The following is a 21,974-nucleotide window of genomic DNA, read 5'->3' as shown; positions in this document are numbered from 1 at the left end:
TGCTGGCATTCAGGATTAGTGTGAAGCGACTTCATTGTCTTTCTGTCTGCAGTGTCAAAACTACTGACAAGCAAATCCAACTCTATCCTCACCTAATGCATTTTCTTTCAGAAAGTTATATGGATGCAGCATGACAAGGTAAAAACATGACAGTTGTAATTATGTGTACCTGTCGAACAGATGCAGAGAAGTTAACAAACACATCTCTGGTTTGAGTGTTTTGAAAACAAGTCGATGCCGCAGTAGCACAAAGTCTGTGATATTTTGCCTCGCACTGTGTCCCATTTTGAAGTCGCTGAGCCTTTGTGGTTGTCTGGTTCTCAGGCTGCCTGCATTTTCAGACTGATTCTGTAGCTTTAATAGCCAGAACATGAAAACTTGTTAACTCATAGCGCCTCTCCCTCATTGCTGACTCCCTGTCACTCAAGCAGAGCCCTGCTGGAAGCCCGTCCTCTGGGTAATGCATTTTAAATGGGAGGGCGTGACCCTCCTCTCTCTCCATTTGCCTATGCCTCATTAACTTTGCGCTGATTGATAAACAGTGAGCTGCTGCTGCAGCCACGCAGGGCGAGTGGCTCAGACACTTAATGCAGTTGGGTGGTGGTTCATTGCTTGGCATGGATTAGATGCACCCATAAGTATTGTCAGCTGGGTGACATGCAGCGGAAGGCTTTTTGCACTTTGAAGACTCATTGTTGTAAAACCCATTAAAGATCTTTCTTATGTGCTCTTCTACTTTTAGCACTTTATTATGTTCTAGTCTCTTTACTACAAAACCTTCTTATGTTCATACAGTGTTTATGCTTTTCTTGTATTTCTCCAGTTTTTGATTAAAAATCCCCACCTTACACTTTGTGTCAGTAATGAGGGACAAAAATTCACAGTCCTAGTTTTAGCACTTAGGCATATTACGCTGATATCTTCCGAAGTTACACCCATTTTAAAACAGAATTTTCCCACTTCACTTTGCTCCACTGCATCATGTATGCTTTATATTCCTGCTGCTAGCACCATTTAAAAAAATTACTCCACTGATATTGCAGTAATATTTCATCCGTGTTCTTCATGACAACCAATACTAGATTTTTCCAACTTATTTTAGGGAGCAAGAAAATTCTGCTGTTGATATATCAGGTGACATTTTTTGTGTTGAGCCAGTGTGCTACTAGTACAAGTCCAAAGTCCAAGTAGATGAAGAGGGTTTCATCAGGAACGGCATGTGGAGTAAAATCGTAGCTAAATTAAACACGCTGATCATAAGAATATGAGATTTCTCTACCAGATCGGTTGGGCTCAGGTTAACAATGACTGCCTTTGGTGCTGTTGGCCAACAGGTCGCCAGTGGAAACTGTGCTACTATTGGCTGCGGAAAAAGGAAGAGGAGGATGCTATGGCAACCTTAAAGAGAGCAGCCGAAAGTAGAATCTAATATGCAGAGAGATCTGGCAACATATCATCCCCATGCTGGCTCCTGGTCAAGTCACACATCCTTCTTCTCACTTAGAAATCCCTCAATTCCCTGGCCGGTCAGTACCTGTTCAACCTCCTTTAACCTGGCATACAAATCTAAGTTATTGTAACTACTACTTTTTTATATAGAAGAAGAAAACATTTCCATATCTCCATATAGGTCTTCCAACTAAAAGTCAAAGCTTAAAAACATCACTAAGATCAACAGTTTGATTAGGATTCTTGGAGTCAATTTGTAATTATCCAAGATGCTAAACTCAGACTGATACTCTTGTTAGTAGACAGACCCTCCCCTTTAGCGAATCTGCATGTGCACTGTAGCTTGTATCTGCTTCCACTTAATATTATGATATATAACATCTTCTTTCATTTCAATGATGATCATTTTTAATAATTATCTTCGCTATATTTCCTGTAGCTTCTACTAGGCAGTCTTGCAGACATTAAAGGTTAGGTTACTAAGCAGTTTAGATCATTTCATCTCATGCTCTGGGTGTTAGTTTCATGATGAGCTTTGCATTAATAAACAGATTTGTTCTGTTGTCAAAAATAGCTACTATCAGTTTAAGAAACATAACAAAACAGAAATCTTTTCTGTTTTTCATGGTCTGGAAAAAGCAACTAGGTTTCCCCATGTTTCTCATTTGCTGCAGCTTCTTCAAAAGCATTCTGCAGCAAGACTGCAAAAGCATATGAGGACATCATAGTCGTGGCATAGCTATATTGTCTTCCTGTCCATTTTAAAATTCAGTTTAAGATATTACTGATTTTTTTTCATGCTCATAATGGATAGGCCCCAGTTTATATCATCAGTCTTATGATATAAGATTTACATTAATCTCTTAGGTCTCTCAGACCCACTGGTACACATCTCTTACATGTCCCAAGGGCACCCCTCAGACAACAAGGCGACAGAGCCTTTGCGGTCACTGCTCCATCTTTGTGGAATCAGTTTCTCTGCTCTTAAGCCTAGGCTCAAAACCCACCTTCATTCTCTGATTCTCTGGCATTTCAGCCTACTAATCTCACATTTACTGTTGCGTCTACTCCCAACCGGTCACGGCAGATGGTTGCCCCTCCCTGAGCCTGGTTCTGCCGGAGGTTTCTTCCTGTTTAAAGGGAGTTTTCCTTTCACACTGTTGCCAAAGTGCTTGCTTATAGGGGGTCATATGATTGTTGAGTTTTTCATTATAGGGTCTACCTTACAATATAAAGTACATTGAGGCGAGTGTTTATATATATATATATGTGTGTGTGTGTGTGTGTGTGTGTGTGTGTGTGTGTGTGTGTGTGTGTGTGTGTGTGTGTATAAAAAGCTGTGTTTAAATGTTTAAATGTTCTTTGTAAAAAGATTTCACCAGCTTGAACATTAAAGTCTTTCTTTATTGGCAAATATGGGCCAATCATAGCTGTCAGCTGATATTATAGTTTGTACACTAATGAAAAGCAGATCCTGTCCAGTAATTTATCTGTAACCAATCTCAGACCACACTGTATATTTCTTTCTTTTTTCTTTTCTTTTCTTTTTTTTGTTGTTGTTGATGTATTGTTGCATGAAACCGATGTGAGCTGAAACTTGCTTGTCTTTATTTGGAGATATTAATTGGATTCCCTCTGTGTTTAAATGGAATTGTGAGCAGCTTCTGTTTTAAAAATGATCCTCACTGTTGCGGTCAAGGATGCTCCGAACTCTGAGAGAGTCAAATGAGTATAAATCAAGGGCTACAGTACTTCAAAAGTGAACGACTATTCTCTTTGTTAAGCAGTCTGGTAAGCTTAGGTCCTAACTTTTCTGTTACTTACACTCTGCAGTGAGTGAACCCTTAAAGGATTTCTCCTGTGATTCTCCTGTGTTAGGAAACCACTAATTCCCTTGCGCTTATTCATCGAAAGCCACAAGAACGTAACATATGGATGACACATGGAGGTCTGCAACATGTTTTTTCATGCCAACACTCAAGCGGCGAGGCAAATGCATACGCGCATTCACCACATCATATTGTCTGTTGTGGGCAGATGTTGAACTCGTGTGTTCAACTGAGTGCATAGACCTAATTAAGACTGTAGAAACACATCATTTTATTTGGCTCTCTCCTCTTTGTCCTCGCTTTGATCTAGTGATTATTACCAGTTCATTGGCTCTGTAGAGGACTGGAGGGTGGGGAAGCATTGTGTCTCATGCTGACAGCTCCCAAACAAAATAACCCCCCTACCCGGGTTGTTACAGCTGAAACTCCCAGCTGGGTTGTCAGTGGTGAGGTCAGTAAGAGGATCCAGCTGCCTGCTGAGGTTTGTTCCTCTGCTGTGGATTAGCACCAGCCAAGCATCTGCTAATGTCCTGGAGAGTAATACAGCACATGTGCTCACTGTATGTACAGTACATGGACACTCTCATGTTTGTTTGCACAAATACTGAGCACAAATGGAGATATGTTCTCATCAACACAGGAGGGGGTGCACACAGTTTTTTTGGCTCATTGATTTCTTTCTGCATGTGATCCACAGCACCCCAGCTGAGTATCCTTTCCTCCACCAGAGAAAAGCCTAGTGCTCAGGAACCTCTCTAGGTGGGGTGAGAAAGGCAGCCAACATCATAATAAGGCTGTGATGGTATTTTCTTTGTCTTGCGGTAAGAGGAGAGCACAACCCAGAGGTTATCTGGTGTACTCATGCCATAATCTCACCCTGTTGGCTCATAAAGGCCACAGGAGGCTCTTTAGGATTGTGGGTTTTTGTTTCAAGAGAAGTTGGACTTAAACTTTGATTCTACAAGTAGCTACTAGGAACAGCACAAAGCATCTAAAATCAAAATGCTGCATTTTAGTGTGTTTTAAAAATGTATAGATTTGACAAAACATAACCGTTAATGTCTCCACAAAATCTGACATCTTAGGTGTGTAAAACAAACATGTTAATCACTATACCACAGAGCCATTAATGCTAAAAAATAACCATAGACTTAAAGATGACCAATGTGAAAGTGCCTTAAACGTGCATCCTTTCTGTTATCCAGTAGGGGGCTCTGGCTTTTAAAAAGAAGTCAAACTGCGTAGAAGTCTATGAGAAATTCTCACTTAATCTATAATCTCAATAAATAGTTTATGGCCACAATCACCAGATTTAAGTCTTATATGATAAAATATGATGCGCATATTTGAAATTATAACAAGCGTATCATTATAACTAGTGATATGCTAATTGCTTATTAGCTGTCCTAATGGTGATTAGGACCAAAATTCTCAAGTTAGGCTTAAAAATATGACTTCACCAACTCATGTGTGATGTCTGTGTGATTCTGCCAGGAGCTATAACTTGACTGAAAAACATAAATGAAATGTAAACTGAGTTTGCTACCAGCCATGTAGCCTTATTGTTGACAGAGATACTGTAAGTAGATGCTTTGTCAAAATTAGAGGAAAGAAGGTGGCAGGTTCCTCATTTCCACACTATTGCAATTTCTTCTGTTTCCAGTGAATAACAATCAAATTCCATCCTGTATTTTCTACCCGTCTTTGTGTCAAATAGACAATCCTTATAAATATTAAGTGGGTTGGTAACAGCTTTTCTTTTATGATAAAAAATCCTCTAAAAGGCAAAATGTCTTGATAATAGTAAAACATGCAGGACTCACTTACACTGAAGCATTAAACTAGCATGACTGTTGGGTCATAGGTTATTTTTGGTTTTAATTTATAGGTTAAAAATAAATGAACTGTGATGGTAGACTGAGTTTTACAAGTATCTCAATACACCTCTTCATTTTATTGAATCTGTATTTTTATTCTCAGTGCTAACTTATACTTTTTGCTCATTTTTTATTAAGTGTGGTTATACCTATATGGTTCCTTCATTTAAAGCACAGTGTTATTTATTCCCAGTCGTTAAAAAAAGAAAAAAAAAATCAACTCATGACTTGCTGTTGTCTGCAATGTGTAAACTAATTATTGTTCCATTTATTTCACATGGAATGAGTTATTGATTGATATTGAATGCGTCTTCATGGTGTTGGGAAAGTGAATTAATAGAAAACGTCACTTCGGCCTCTTTTGAATGTGTTTTTTTCCCCTTCATGCCTTCTTCTCGAATCAATTTATGCTATCCTAAAGCAGTTTAAAGTTTTAAATCAGACTGTTTATCTTCCATGCAGGTCTGGCTGTGGTTGAATGGCTTAAGACATTGTGATTGATTTTTTGTTTTTTTGGATGAAGCCCCCAAGGGTCAGAGCTGAATGTTTGTTGTCTTTGTTTATCCTTTCTAGGGGGCTCTTTGCAAGTAACTATACAGAAACCCATTACCTGGAAGATGGCAGCGCTGTCACAGGCGTTCACAACTTCACGGTATGTTTCTTTTTATTTTCTGGGTTTGTGGGTGACAAAACAAAGTGATTGAATTTCGAACATTCTTACATTTTCTTCTATGTTACCTGCCCAGCAGCTCATATGAATGTTGACCTTTTGTGAAACTCTTCCTCTGGATAGACTCTCCTTCGCTGTGCTAATATTAGGGTCCGTGAGAAAGTAAAGGAAACTTTGATATAGCAGTTAGAACCGCTTTTAAAACCACCTGGAATTGTGCAGTCATGCGCACATAGAGGACAATCCAGGTGAGTGGGGCCATTTTCAGCCGACAGATTCATATTTGATGAAATGAGAAGGCAGATAGAGGTCAGAAAATGCACTCTGTTTTAGGCAACAGCTCAGATCTTTCTTTTTTTTTTTAATGGATTGGATCAAAACAAATCCTAAAGAATTGTTTGTTATGAAGGAATCTAAGAAAGATTGAATTGGTGATCATCTAGGTGCAATCTGAAAGCCACAGTGACCATGAAATATTAAGCACCTATCAAGCATTCATGAGTTTCCCACTTTGAAAATTAAGAATATATAGATATGAAAATATATCTCTAAAGTATAACAAATCACTTGTAAATGTTAACCATGAAGAAATCAATTTAGACATAAAGGGATTACATAGAGAAAAGCAAAGCTTCTGGTTGGTTGCATGATGCTCCCGTATGAGGAACACACTGTCTGCCAGTTCAAATTTAAACTTTACTTCAGCTGTGACTAAAATATTTTGACCGTTAGATACACAGCGTGTCTAGTGATCACCAGACAGAACGTCTTTCTTTGTCAGTGCAGCTTTACTTCCTCTCACTTGGCTGTGTTGACTATGTGTGGTTTGATTGTATTATTTGAACGTGCATGTGATGTGAAAAACAGCACAACAAATAACAGTCAGGACTACATGCGAAACAGCAGAGCAAAGCATGAATTTGTCTGCACTGACACAGACAAATGTTTTCTTATGCGAGCATATGGCCGGACAATCTGTCAAACAGCTTTGCTACAACTGAGGTAAACACTCACCAGCCACTTTATCACATACACCTTGCTAATACAGCCTTGGGCCTCCTTTTGTCTGCTTAATTCTTAATCTGCAGAGTCAATAAGATGCTGGAAACATTCCTCAGAGATTTTGGTCCATTATTGACACGATAGGATCACAAAGTTGCTGCAGATTTGTTGGCCGTGATGCAAGTCTGCTGTTCCACCACATCCCAAAGGTGCTCAATTGAATTGAGATCTGATGTTCATGGAAGTCATTTGAATGCAAGCAACTCATTTTCATATTCAAGAAATGATTTTCGAGACGGAGCTTTGTGACATGGTGTGTTATCAGAAGTTAGGTACACTGTAGTCATGGTCAGCGTCAATGGTTTTGGTCAACAAAGGATCCCAAAGCGTTCCAAGAAAATATCCCCCACACTATTACACACCATCATCGGCCCGAATTGTTGATATGGAAGGTTGGGTCCATGCTTTCATGTTGTTTACACCAAATTCTGAATGTTGCGGCAGAAATTGAGGCTTGTCAGACAAGACAATCTTTTTCCAGTCTCCTTTTGTCCGGTGTTTTGTAAAATTGTAGCCTCAGTTTCTTGTTCTTAGCAGACATGCATTATACCCAGTACTGCTGTAGCCCATCTGCTTCACAGTTCAACATGTTATGCAGCAGTTTGTCTTGACCATGTCTAGATACCTAAGTGCAATGAGCTCCTCCGTTGTGGCTGGATGATTAGACATTTGCATTAACGAGCAGTTGAACAAGTGTGCCTAATAAAGTGGCCAGTCAGTATTAAAAACAGAAAATAAATGTTTCTTCATATCCGACACAGAAGGCATGATTGGGAACATATTCTTGGCACAAATGAAACCTCATAGAATTGAAGTACCTTCTTTGTTCTTGGCTTCAGTGCTGTAATAAATATTGTTCATATTCATTAAGCTCAAATAGGTTTTCTCCAGCAACATTTGTTCTGCTTTTAAATGCTGCCGGTCTCTCAAATTTTCTATGGATCCATAAATACTCTAAAATATTACAAATGGATGTAAATAAAATATTCATCTTTTGAAAAGGTTTTTTTTTTTTTTTGAGGTTCAGAAAAAGAAAGGCTATTATAGCACAGAGTAATGAATGAGTTTGATGCTGCTGAACCATGAGGAGCAGTTTCAGTCCCTATGAAATAAAACTGCCACCAGCTTGCTTGATTTCAGGGATTTGATTATCAGCAGTTTGGAAAGCAATTTAACGTTGCATTTTCATTTCGATAACAATAAACGGTCTATGAGGTCTGTGTGTAAAAGGCCTAGCAGACTTATAGCTGAAATGCACAAAAAGATGAGATTATTATATTCGGTAACGTCCAACCCACACAGCAAAATGATTTTCCACTCGAGACCAGAGTTGGGTCATCCCTGGCAGGACTTGGCCAGCTCATCAGAATTGCTGCCATTCCAGAGCACAAAGACAATGAAGGAGTTGTAGTGGAGTGTGAGATACAGAGTCCGCAGCTGTGGGTGGATAAATAGCTTCCCATTTTCCATAGCTATCCATTAATTATAAAAGCTGCATAATGTTTATGTGGACAGAAAGAGTAACAATGATCATAACAATAAAAATGACACACAGAAAATAAAGAATAAATGTCTATGTTACAAGTTTTGTGTGACTACAGCCGATATACAAATAAAAATTTGGGAGAATGGATGAAGCCAGACGCAGGAATGTGGCATTTTGCCTCATGTTTGCATTTCTTTTGTGGAGACTTTTGTGGAGTCTGCAGTAGTTGATTAAAAGTGCAGACACTTCTGACCTCCGTCCTTTCTCTCATTCCTCGCTCATGACCACAGCCAGTTCTTCATGGGAGGATCTTTTTACTGGAAACAACCAGATCATTCGAGACTGATCTGTAGTTAATTTATTTGTCCTGCCGGCAGGGAGGAGACTGATATAGTGATCTGGGCAAGGGATCTTGTGGGTTCAGTTCTGTGTCAAAGGCAAGGTACTGCTGGGAGTGACTTGAGTATGAGTCAGCTCTCCCACCATCGTTCCCATTATCTGTTTTACACAGTCTCCCTTTCTCACTAAATCTAAGTCCACGTACAATCCAATAAATACATAGCATGTAACAAAAGCCATCTACTGGGAATATGAATGATTTCCATGGTTATTAAAGCAGTAACAGAATAATAAGATTGTGGTTATAATAAACAATGTAATGTTCACACCCAGGATTTCCACCCACAATAATCTGGATTCTGGTTATTAATCCTCTGTATTTCAAATATGAATGCATAAGCACTTTCCTGTCTTCCTGCAGAAACCTTAGGAACAAAAAGTCTATTCATATCCTTTATATCAATGCATCATAGTCATGATCTCATCAAAGAAACATGAGGTGCGAGCATTAACTGAGTGTACTAAATCCAGCCCTACTCCTCTCTGCTAAACTATAATTTCATATTTCATGTAATGTGCTTTCCTGTCCCTGCACCTTTTTGCCCGACTATAATGGATTGCTCTCTTTTCTGTCCAGTCCACCATCAGAAAGTGTCCGCATAAAAGTTTCCAAGGTTTCGGTCCACTTCTCTTGTGAAATACGCTGCACAAAAGTACCGAACCACCTACGCTTTACACCTACAGGAGCTGCTCTGCCATGGAAACCAATGCCATGAAACTCTCAGTGGACAGTTTTTGTGTTGCACTGCAGTTGATAGTGAAATATCTAGAAACAAAAGAAATCTCCTGAGCCGACTTGCTGCACCAGTGGCATCCTAGTAGAGTGCCATACTTGTGAAGAATGACCCGTTCTTTCGCAGGTGTTTCCAAAAGCATGCTAGCTAGGTGCTTGATTTTACACACCTGTGGCCATGGGGACTGAAAACACCTGAATTCAAAGATTGAGAGTTATCCACATAGTGTTTCACATCTTTATTGTCTTTTTAATACTTTGGAGGCAGCAGAACAACTCGTCAACTGGCATATAACATGTCAGAAAAGAAATTACCTCCACCCAATAGATATTGAACAACATTAATATTCATGAGATGCTTCCTTGCAACTCAGTGTTTATAAGCCCAGTGAAAAACAATGCTTACACCTAATAATTCATGGTGATTTTGTCACTGCGTCTAACCCCTCTTAAAGAGTTAGTTGCATATGAAATATTCATGAATGTAGTTAAAGGGATTGAGTGCATTTTACATGTGTCAACCAAAATTAAGGTGATGGTAAGACTGAAAGATGCTATTTGGTAAGCCCTTTTCCTCTAGCTATTCGGAGAAGTGTGATATTAATTGGATTATCATAACAGAATTACTGCTAAAAGTGCTGGGATTCAGTATTAAGCAAGGATTGCCTTTAATGCCAGAAACCCACTGAGACACTTGGCATGCAAATTCAGCTGCCTATAGAGAGTAACCACCTCGAAGAAGGCCAGACATCCAAATTTACTGCCTGAACTCTATATTTAGAGGCAGTCAAAGTGGGGTGGAAAACTCACATTTCCTTGTTTTCCAGAACAGGGTGGCAGAAGGACCTCACCTGAGCAAGGCTGTCTAGCTGTAGCAGAAGGCCTGTTTTCACTCTAAACCAGACGCTTCCTCCACACCCTCTAGGCCTTGTTCAATAAACACAGGCTTAATTCACTTTCTTTACTCCCTGCTGCAGCTTGACAGGTGGTCCGTGAAAGTGGGTACCTGGGAATACGGCAGAAAGCAAAGCTTGTGCTGGGAAATGTGGAACTCAGATTTCAACCATCATTAGCCTGTGGTGATGAGCAGGAATGGCTTTTGCTAAGCTGGCAAAATACTATTCCCTTATAGTTAATTTACTCGTATTTCACAGTTACAGTGTAACACCTGGGGCTGATTGGGGTGAACTCTGCTTAAAACCCGACGCCTGTTTTGTTTCACACGCTGCTGCTCTATTCCTTCTGTGTTGAGTTTAAAATCCTATTGTTTTGTTTGTTTTGTGCTCCCTCAGGCAAACTGCTACTACCATGGTAAGGTGGAGGGTCATGACAATTCGGATGTGAGCCTCAGCACTTGCACTGGGATTAAGTAAGTGTGCCAGGCGCTAGTTTGTTTCCCATTTTTTGACATGACACCACTGGTGTAAAAGCTTAGTGATACATTCAACAAGCTAACCCTGATCTCTCTGCTTTGGGACCTGTAAAAGTTTATACTGTAGTGCCAGGTGTCGCTAGAACGGTACATAGTGTAGATTTAAAGTCACTTAAAATATGCATAAAATGCAATATGCAAATATGCAAAATTGCTTATCATAATATAATGTTCTATACACAGTTTGATTGCTTTAATTTGTTTTTGTTTTTTTGTTTTTTGTTCTCCACATTGCCAAAAATCCCTCAGTAGCAGTTTTCTATTACATCTGAGTAATAAAGTGGTAATAGTAGGGTAACAAACAGCGTAGTTTAGCGTAATAGCTTGGTAACAATTTGATAAGCTGCTAGAAATAAGAAGGTAATGTCTGTGAGTTTGAATTTTCACATAGTTATAAAATTGTAATACCCTCATAATAATAAGGTAATATCGGTTGATGTTTTAGTATACAGTATTTGGATAGCATTACTATATTATAATGTTTAAATTAATCCTGCCTTAGCTTCGAAGCATTCTGCTTTGCTTAAAAGCAAATATGTAAATATTATGTTTAATGCTCTGGATTATTAAATGGAAACGTCAGCATATTTTATAACTGGATGACAATAGATAACATGTTAGGAAAGAAAGAAATATTTAAAATGTCCAATACACAAAAATAAGACGTCATCCATGTTCTCCCGCTCATCCAATTCAGTGTTGTGGGGGGCGGGGCCGCATTTGTCACCGATTAACCTCTAACCATCCAAAGATCCAGCCTCTCCTGCAGCAAGTAGCACCAAGCCGACAACTTGTATACTGACAAATTTGAAGTTTTGAAGGAAGAACAATGGTAAAGCAAGCATGATGTAATTGACAGTTCTTTGAGTATTGTCTTATTTAAAAAGATGCACTGTTATATTTTGTGTATAGAGTAAAATAATTAATTTATCTTTTTCCTATTATGCCCAAAATGACATATTGGAACACGTTATTAATGTCTGTCATTAGAAATAAACCACTACTAAATTCACTTGGGGTGGATAGCTATATTCTGAGTACACCACACCTCTAACCCCCTCAACTAAACTGTTGAAGCTGGAGTGGTACATTTTGGGCGAAAACTCTTAATAGCATTGGCCAAGTTTTAAACAAGCTCCCAGTTTAGCTGCACACATCAGCTTCCAGGTAAAATTTGGGCTGTGCACAAGTTTTTGTCTGTGCAAAGAGGACAGTTACAACCAATAGTTATGATGCATTAATGGCTTTACTCCAAGTTTTAATGGTTTAGATTATGGCTAATTTGTTGGTTTGTTTAAAACCTCTCAGGCTGCTTAATTTGTGTTAGTAAATACTGAATTTTCTGCAAACCATGCAAACCAAGGTAAAACCCCATGTATGTAGTACTGTTGCAAATCTTTAAACCTGACATTCATTAAGGTTTTTAAGGCACGTGGAGGATTTCAGTCTTGTTGAAGCGCACTGCAAATGTCAGTGAGGAGTAAGGATTGCAGCAATATCACTGGACACAATCAAGAATGTTTTCATGAAGCAGCCAGATGTCGACACCCTCTGCAGAGGGATATGCCTGATTGTGAAGCTCATTCTGCTGACCTCAGTCTTGATATTTATTCATTTATTTCAGTTATTCTTAAACCTGTCTGCATAATAATAACAGATCACCAGAACAGTTTTGACAGGAAGCTACACAATTCTTGACCTGCTCACAGAGACAAATAGCTCCCCATTTGTGTTTGCAGCAGTCAGGCTTGGAGTTGGTTCAGCACGAGTTTGTGTGATTGTGAACATTGTGCAAGGTTTACAGAATCTTACAGCTTATGCACAATGGGTACACTCATCGCTAATGACATGTCATCTTGGTCATCACGTTTGATTATTTTTTATTGCATTGTCGATATTTGCACCTCTGATAGCCTCTTCCTCGTTCTGCAGGGGTTTTATATCTCTTGGCGAAAGATCCTATGTACTGGAACCATGTGCTGATCGCTCTGATGGGACTCACTGGATTTACACAGCTGAACACCTCAATTTTGCTCCTGGCACCTGTGGCCATGATTTCAACACGACCTATTCATCTGCGCACACAGACGGCAGCCCATTCAAGGCTTTTAGCACAAGGGTAAGGATTATTAAACACATATTTTTTTTCTACAGCTAGTAAACTCTCAGTATGTAGTATGTGATTTTATTTTCATTCAACAAAGGTACACTCTCAGACTGGGTCATGGTTTGAACTTTAGATCCCTGGCCTTTCAACCTGTCTTTTTTCTTTCCTTTCCAAATAAGTCAGATCGTAAAATCAGGCAGAGCAGAGAAAAAGTTTTAGCTTTCAGCCTTCTTTGTAGTTTAAACATTTAACTTCAGTGAAACCTAAAGACGTAGCTTTAATAGGACTAACTATTTATACCTGGATAAATTATCTAGTAATGTACAAAAGTCTTGAGCCACTATCAATTTCTTTATGTTTTTTGGGGAAAATGGGATTTATAGGAACACATGTAAATACAGTATATAAGGCAAAACCAGAGTTTGTACAGTTCTAGTGAGCTTTCTGGTCAGTATTTAGTATGACTACCATTCTTCTTCATCATAGCCTGAACGCCCTTAGGTAAGCTTTCTTGCAATGTTTAGTCTAAGCTCTCCAGAGTTCTTGAAGGATAGTCAAACCTCATTTTTGGATGTCGGCTTCCTTTTGTTCCGCTTTCTGTCAAGATGATCCCACCCTGCTTCAAATATATTGCAGTTCAGGCTCTGGGGAGGCCAGTCAATAACCAGTATTTTTCCATTGTGTGTGTTATCTATCTATCTAGGTATGCTTTTACGGCATTGGAAGTGTGTTTGGGATCAGTGCTTTCCAGATGGTATTATATGGTGGATCAAAATCTGATGGTACTTTTTTGCATTCATAATTCCACCAATTTTCCTCCAATCTCCAGCACCACTGGCTGAAATGCAGTCACAAACTATGACAGAGCCTCCGCCATGTTTTTAACTTGTTTCTAGACACTCATTGTTGTACCTTTTCCTAACCCGCTCTACAATATTGAAGACAATTTGAACCAAAATATTTCTAACTTCCCGATAAAGATTCATCACTCCATAGTACCACTGATTTTCAGTGCAGTTAATGTGTGATTTGGCTACCTCAGACTTTTCTCTCAGTTTTCCTTCCATTAGAATGGCTTATTTACAGCAACTGTTCATGCTGAGATCATTTCAGATGAAGCTTTGGTGAACAGTATGTGGATTAATTAAACGACCAGATGCATTTCTTAGGTCTTGTATCAGGTCTTTTTTTATTAAATTTCTTTTCCCTTCCTAATGACATGACTTTTGGATGCGGTTCATCTGCTGTGGGAAACTGCTTCACTTGCCATCCACTGGTTCAGTTTCCCGAAATTCTTTTGAGGACACAATGAACACCATGCCAAGATATAAGTTTTTAGCTAATAGCTTTTGGGGAACCACCTTATTGGTCCAAAAGAAAATCAAAGATAATTGTGTTATCTTTGGCATTTTTTGTAGATTCAACCAAATAAATGGAAAGAAACTTAAAATGGGCTCTTTGCTAAGTTGTCTGCTATGTGTAAACACAACACTGGTTCATCCTGGTTCATGGTTGAGTCCGTTCAAGCCTTTTTAGGCTTGAATGATTCATAGGTCAGTGTTAAGTACGTTTTTCTGAACATGGTCAGGTTCAGCAAAATGTTTAGATGAGATAAAAGACCTTTGATAAGGCCTGAAGAACTGTTGCTAAAGACTACTTTAAACAATTAAAGAAGTCTGGCTCCTTGGAAGCAAAATATATAGAAATAAGAGGTGATTTTTTTTCATAGCACTCTATGATATATTAACCCCTTTAAAAAATGTCTCTCAAGTTCTTTTGTGCAGCCTCTTTATGGGACTGATGGTTATGACAGTATGCTAAAATTAGTAGTTAGCTATTAAATATGTCTTCACAGAGCAGTTACCACAGGCAAAACTCTCTCTGTTTCATAGAGAACATTACAGTTCCCAGTAAGAAATTAACACTTTGTTTTTTTGTTTTTTCTTTATGCATTAAGATGATATTATAATCACGTGAGGCTCTGAAAAAGATGTAAAGATGACCAGCTGCATCAACTAGCTAGAGAGAAATATTTCAGTTTGATTTTCTGGACTTCAGAGAATATAAAATGCAGAATTGAACAGTGACAGGATATATATTTTTGAAGCCGGTACTTGTTCTGACAGATGCTCTGGAGTGTGTTAGGAGAGCAGTTTTAAAAAAAAAAAGCCTGTGAAAAAAGTACATTCGCTGTTTAGCAATAGCATTTGCTCTTAATGTGAGATGAAACTGCTGGGTTGTGCTTACGGCCTCCAGCAGGACCATCCAGAATTAAAGAGATTGCTTTTAAGAAACCCCATCCCACTCTGCCCCCTGCTACAACACTGAGCATAGAGATAAATCACAAGGGGCACGGCCCTGGGGAGTTTCTAACCTCAGAAAGCATAAGCTTTACAGATGATGAGCACTGATAAGTGAAAAACATAAACTCCAGTCATCTTTATCTTTGGGGTGAGGTAAAGCAGGAGTGGACAAACATGGCTGATTAAGCAGATTAGTACAGGGAAGGACTCGGATATAGGTGGTGCATAAGATGAAACAGATGTTCCAGTTGGAGGCTAAGCAAACATACTAAAATCATAATGCAGAAAAAATGTGAGGGACTTTCCAGGGCTTTAGTTAAAACTGATTTTTATTTTTGCAACCATTTCATTGAGATCAGTGTGGGACGCAGACCAAACATATGGGTATACTGGCTGAAACATCCTGTGTTTTCACATTGTTATATTTATTTATTTCTCCGGTATTAGGGATTTTCTGATGTTTTATTGTAGAGCTTGATATCTGCAAATGATTATAGCGCTGGCTTTAGTGGCAAGCATTGTCTTAAATCTTAAGAGGAGTACAAAGATTTAGCACAAATGAACAAACCCTGACAACAACGCAATTTAGAAGTTCAGATGGATTATACCCGTGTGAAAAATGAACTTTTATTTGTTTTATTGGATCAAAATGTTCTCATTTAAAGCACTATGTCCCTAACACTCATTATATGCTAAGAGATGCCAGAATTAGAATGCAAATCATCTCCACTAAGATGCAGTTTATTCATCAGGATGTCGAATGTCGCAACCCCATTGTCAAGTTAAAAATGTGAAAACAGAGGAGACAATGTTTTAGACATCAATGTCTAACTAATGGCGAAAGAGCTTAGCAAGCAGTCTTGTTAATATAGCAAAGAGTATGGTAATAAACAGAGTTTAGTGTAGCAAAGAGAGAAGAAGTACATCAAAAAGCACAAAGCCTTATTTGCTGTACTTAGCAGAAGGCATGCAGGTTCATCTCAGCATGTTACACGGGGGCACAGAGGTGTGCACTGTAGCTTTGATAAACTGCAAAGTACCCTGCTTGAGGGTCTAAAGATTAAAAGGTGTGTTGACAAGAGTGCCCTTAGATGATGAACATCAGATGAGGCTGAAAAGGGTAGAGAGATATGATGGCTTGCTGAGAGGAACAGCACGTCTGCAACATGAATTCTAACAAGGACCCATGTTGAAAATGTGACTATCCATAATGACCATGATTTGAATGTCTTGTCTTTCATGCTTGAAACAGATCATAGCACATGGATGAGTCATGTCTGAAGTGTGCTTTAATTCATATTAAAGAACTATGAGCTTATACATGCTAGCCTAAACTAATTACAGACATCACATCACCTCCTTTGGTAGGTTGAGGGTGTATACCACATCGGCATCTGCTGCCCTGTAGATGCATCCTTCTTTCACTCCATTACCTATAGGTTGATTATCTAGGTTGAGTTTTTTTTATGCACACCAGTGGAAGTTTCATCAATAAAGGGTGTGTCGTGCAGATTTTCCAGATATATGTTAGATAAGATAGATGCTATAAATAGGATAACAGGTTTGTTTTCCACTTTAGATTAGCAGTGTTTTCCTCTTCCAATAGCAGTTTCAGTTTTATTTTGATAAAGATGCTAGAAAGTATCTTTTGTACATTTAGACCTATGACTCTAACTGACTGGATTCTCCTCCAGAACAACATTGCTCTTCACTGAGTTGAAAGAACAGTATTTGTGTGTATTTTTCCTCCCCAGTGGCCTCCTAGAGACTTAATCACCATAGGGTGTATTTAGAGCACACTTGCCCATCCTGGCTTATCTATGGAGGAGGCAGATAAGAGCAGAGAGGATCCAAGCTGCCAGGCCAGCAAGGATAAAGAGGCTCAGGTTGAAAGAGGGCCATGGTGTGAAGTCAGAACCTTTAGCTCGCAGGATCTGCAAGTGTGTGAGTGGAAAGAACAAGATTGTGTGCATGTGTGTACCTATATGCAGGTGAAACAGACTGTAGCGCCGCGTGTTGTATCAAATAGTTGATGCCAAAGCATGTGATCAGTATGTACTTTGTGACCACAGGCTGTGAATTCTTTTACAATTGGATTTATAGAAGTTGCATCATCATCACAATGGTGATTTTATAAGTTTCATTTCATAAATATTAGATCAAAATTTTAATGAACCAATTTATGCCCAAACACTAACGACATTCCATTCAATGTTTTTCAATTTACTGCTAATCAGCAGTAATGGTAATGGTAAATAACCTAAATAGGACTGGACACTCCTGTTTAGTATTAAAATGTCAGCCTAACAATTTTAGCAATAACAATTTTACCTTTAAAAATCCTCAGCCAGGCCATTATTCTTTATATTTTACTTCCAAGGAGTCAGACTCAAGTACTGTTTAATGCTTATTCAAGCATTAAAAACTGCACCTAATTTAAGGGATGACTCCAATGTTGTGTCTAGACATAACAGAGATCATTTCTTAAGGCATTTTGTTACTAGCAGCCTGTCACAAAACACACAATTTGTATTCTTTTTCTTTAGCTCAATCTATGAAAAATGCCAAAGGAATATAGGTTCACAGACATAAAGTAGCATTTTGTATTAATGAGGTGATTCCCAAGGAGCTATTAGCCAAAAACTTGGCATATCTGGGCATGGTGTGCAGTCTGTCCTTAAAAACATTAAGAAAATTGGGCAGAGTGGAGTGGAAGACCTAAACAACAATCTACAGCAGTATTTACTGCTCTCAGAAATCCACAAAGACCTGTCAGAAAACGTTGATCCAGCATCTGTTGAATAAAGGTGATCAACTAAATATTGATTTTTAAGCCTTTTTTTCCTTATATTTTGTATTTCCATATACATTTATAAACGTTTCAATAAGTCGCTGTACTTTGTTTTCTCATTTTCCTACCAAAACACAAAGAAATCAGGGGTGGCACAAGACTTGATGCTGTGTCTTAAGTATACTCGCTGCTGTAACTGATATTATTTCAAAAATTTTCATTTTAGTTTCACACCATTTTCCTGTCTATTCAAAACAGGTTGAACACTCACAATCTCTGACCACACAAAAAAAGAGCTGAATATTCAATATACTGTATATAAACGATGGGTGTAGCTTCCCTGCCCAGTGACTTAACCCTCTGGGGTCGACGGACGCGCCGGCGCGTGGAAAACTGGACTGATACACCTGATACATCTGATACATCTGCAGGTCTGACAACAGTCAGACCTGCAGGATTAAGGCCTGTGGTATTCTCCTCTGTCTTATAATGGACAGAAACTCTTTTTTTGGAGTGGCACAAATATTTTGTGTGCCTTCTTATTTGATGCAGAACACCTGATTGTTCTGTAAATAGTTTTAAATGGTTATATAAAAATGCCTGAGGCCTTGGCTGTATTTTTAGGTAAATAGTACCATATAACTTTGTTGTTTGCAAAACTTGTGCATAATTTTTAGAATTGTGCAATTTCTATTCGCATTTCAAGTTATGAAAATGATTCATTAGACATGTTTGCGGTTTTTACAGTAAAAATATACCTTTCTTCTACTCAGATTTTAAATTTTTTGTCTGAATTTAGATCAATTGTGCTAATATAGTATGTCAAAATGAAAAAAGAACTCCAATTTCAGATATTTGAGGTTGTGCTGAAAATAATGATTCCAAACAAGGCAAGATAAACAGTTTTTAAAAGTGAAATATAAAGGTAAAATCAAAAGTAGTCAAAAACGGCCAATTATACCCTGGACCCCAGAGGGTTAAACCTGCATTCTTTATAATAACCATCTGGGGGAGAATCCTCTGGGTGCAAAAAAAAAAAAAAAAAAGCTGGTAAAATCCCCATAAATTTGTCTGAAAATTTTATTTTATATCTATTTAGCAAATCAAAAATCTTTTTACGTTTTATAGAGAAAATCTATTCATTTCTTTATATTGTGTGCCAACAGACCATGCAGCACTGCACTAAACAAGCAATAGCGATTCGTTTGGAGTGTTATCAGATTTGTGTGACCTTAGTGGCTCTTACTGGGTCAGATGTGAAGCGTAGCTGATTGTTTTTTGCTGATTTTCATTTCTGCTGCCTTTTGTGTAGAGTGCAGTTCAGGTGAAAAGCCATCTCCAGTGGCCACCTGCTGAATTTAGGCTGCCCTTTCCAGAAAGCTGCAGTAAAGTGCTCCTTACTAACATCCTTCTCTCTCTACCCTCTCCTCCTACTCCTTTCTTCTCATCCCCTGGTTTATTGTTTTGTTATTTGCACCCTCCACCTCCTCTGTCATTTTCTTTTCTTGGATTCATATCTCCTGTTCCTCCATCTTTCATCCTTTTCTGCTTTCCATCCAACTGTTGCCTGTCCACTCCCTTTCATTTATCTCTTGCAGCATAAACGCCATGCCCAGACTACAACCAAGTATGTGGAGCTGATCATTGTGGCTGACAACCGAGAGGTAAGCAGAGGTCAAACGTCTCATCATCCTCTTCATCTTCCTGCTGACTTCCAAAGTAAAGAGGCTCAAAGACCAGATCCCAAGCTAGCTTCCTTCCTCTTGAGACACAGATAAGAAGGCGCCACCACTGCCTTTGTGTCAGCTCTGATGCGTCCACTCGCTCCCCCAATTCGCTCTCCAGCTCCATCTACATCCTGCTGCATACATCACTGACCACTTGACTCACAAATGAGACCGTTCCTTATGTGGGCTCTTAGACCTTTTAAGAAAGCTAAAAGAAGAAACAGTTTCTCACTAGTTTGAGACACATGGGTCAAAGTCACATGCTTTAGAGCCTGAATAAATTCTGAATATAATACAAAGCAGTTGAGGTTATCTTTTCAGCATAACCTTTACCGAGGAGCCTTTTGATGATAACAGCTACAGCAGCAGTGGCAAGAATGGGGGTTAGAGCGTACCCCATGAAGACATTTCTACAACTGATACAGTGTTACACTATAATGCGATATGTCCAAAATACTATCTTTGAGGGTAATAAGCATTCAAGAGGGCAGCACTTTGCTTCATTCTCTCTACTTGTATTGTTCAGTTTCAGAAGCAAGGCAAGGACATGGACAAAGTCAAGCAGCGGCTGGCTGAGATTGCTAATTACGTGGACAAGGTAACAATTGAATCCAAAGAGGGAATGCAGTGGTGGATTGTGATTTATTAGAGGTCACATTAAGCCTGGTGAGAATTGACCGACCTGCGGGCAGAGGTTGATTGGATTATGAATGGATGATCAATTTCATAACTTGGCTGGGCATTTTGTGATGCAGCCAGTTTAATAGATTGTGCCGTGGGTGGCTGTTAAACACAACAGAAGCAAAAAGCTGATTTATTCATCTGGAGAGCCATACGCTGATAAATATTTAAGGACTTATACAGAGCCACTTTCGGTTTTAAGTGACTTTTTCTATAGCATTTGTGGTTAATAGGTAATTTGCAGTAAAGACAGTGGCAAAAATATTAAACACATCTATAATCGCATCCCTCTCCCTGCTTCCGACTCCAAACTGTTAGTTCTACAGGGCTCTGAATATCCGTGTGGCTCTCGTGGGGCTGGAGGTGTGGAGTGATGTGGACAAGTGTCCCATAACCCAGGACCCATTTACTACCTTGCACGAGTTCCTGGACTGGAGAAAGGTCAAGCTGTTGCCTCAAAAGCCACATGACAACGCCCAGCTAATCAGGTACTGTAGCATAGAGATGCAATGCCTGTGTTTAGGATAAATCCTTTGTATGAAAGGTTTTCTTTATTCGCAACTAAACAAAAGATGCTTAGTAGTACAGTTGATGGTTATTCTTTGGAGCTACCCAGTTTACTGGGTGGTGTAGAGTTTCTAAAATAAACACATGACTACAAAAAATTGAACTCCCACCTTTTAAAACATCTGCAAAACCCGTAGCGCACAACATATTTGATTTTTTTAAATACACAACACAAAATTATAAAGTAAAAGGTCATTTTTAACCATTATTTATAGCCTACATTGTCCACCAGTTACAGAACGACCCATCCTACGGTATGTGGGTAGATGCTAGCCACACAGACGCTGTCAAGGAGACATGATGGGTGTTTGGGTCTTTACACAGTTGTTACCCCTCTCATTTGGTAGATGAATGTTAACAAAACAACCACGGCTAAAAAAGAAAACATTCAGAGAACAATGGCTCTGTTACAGCTGCCAGTGAAACAAATGTTAACAGAAACATGAGGTGGAATTTTTTAACGAATATATCATTTTTAGTCAGTGGAAAGATATTAACAGTAGCAGTGTTACAGTAGTTGTTGGTCTGTCAGTAAAAGACTTAAAACTGTAAGCTGAGATGTGTGGGCATTTATCTAAGGTGATGTATAATTTCACACAGCTGCTAACTTGGCCGTATGCTCCCGATTTTGAATAAAGCTTTAGCTTATTTGGCATTCACGACAAATTAGAAGCAAATGAAATGCTTCCTGCCCTTGTATGAAAGCCTTAATATATGTTTTTGAAATGCAGCTGCCAGAGCACATTTGCACTGGTGGACCCGCAGCAGTCTTCAAAACATCATCTTCTGTTACAGGAAACGCCGCATATTGCTAGTGGTCAGAAATCCTCAACGGCGCCTTTGATGACAGAAGTGTGAACA

The 21,974-nt window shown here is 38.9% G+C and overlaps 1 protein-coding gene across 1 annotated transcript in view; it reads left to right on the top strand.

The window, feature by feature from the left end:
* Nucleotides 1–21,974, top strand: part of adam12a (ADAM metallopeptidase domain 12a) — a 79,859-nt gene that overhangs the window by 34,136 nt on the left and 23,749 nt on the right. The window contains exons 4-9 of the mRNA XM_080873970.1: nt 5,729–5,807; nt 10,798–10,874; nt 12,870–13,056; nt 19,737–19,802; nt 20,392–20,463; nt 20,865–21,034. Coding sequence (XP_080730096.1) covers nt 5,729–5,807; nt 10,798–10,874; nt 12,870–13,056; nt 19,737–19,802; nt 20,392–20,463; nt 20,865–21,034 — 651 coding nt within the window. The remainder of the gene's footprint in view (nt 1–5,728; nt 5,808–10,797; nt 10,875–12,869; nt 13,057–19,736; nt 19,803–20,391; nt 20,464–20,864; nt 21,035–21,974) is intronic.

This window comes from Rhamphochromis sp. 'chilingali' (genome assembly GCF_963969265.1).
Source record: "Rhamphochromis sp. 'chilingali' genome assembly, chromosome: 22".
Taxonomy (NCBI): Eukaryota; Metazoa; Chordata; class Actinopteri; order Cichliformes; family Cichlidae; genus Rhamphochromis; species Rhamphochromis sp. 'chilingali'.
The sequence above is the reverse complement of the archived record's forward strand: the minus strand, read 5'-3'. Positions and strand labels throughout refer to the sequence as shown.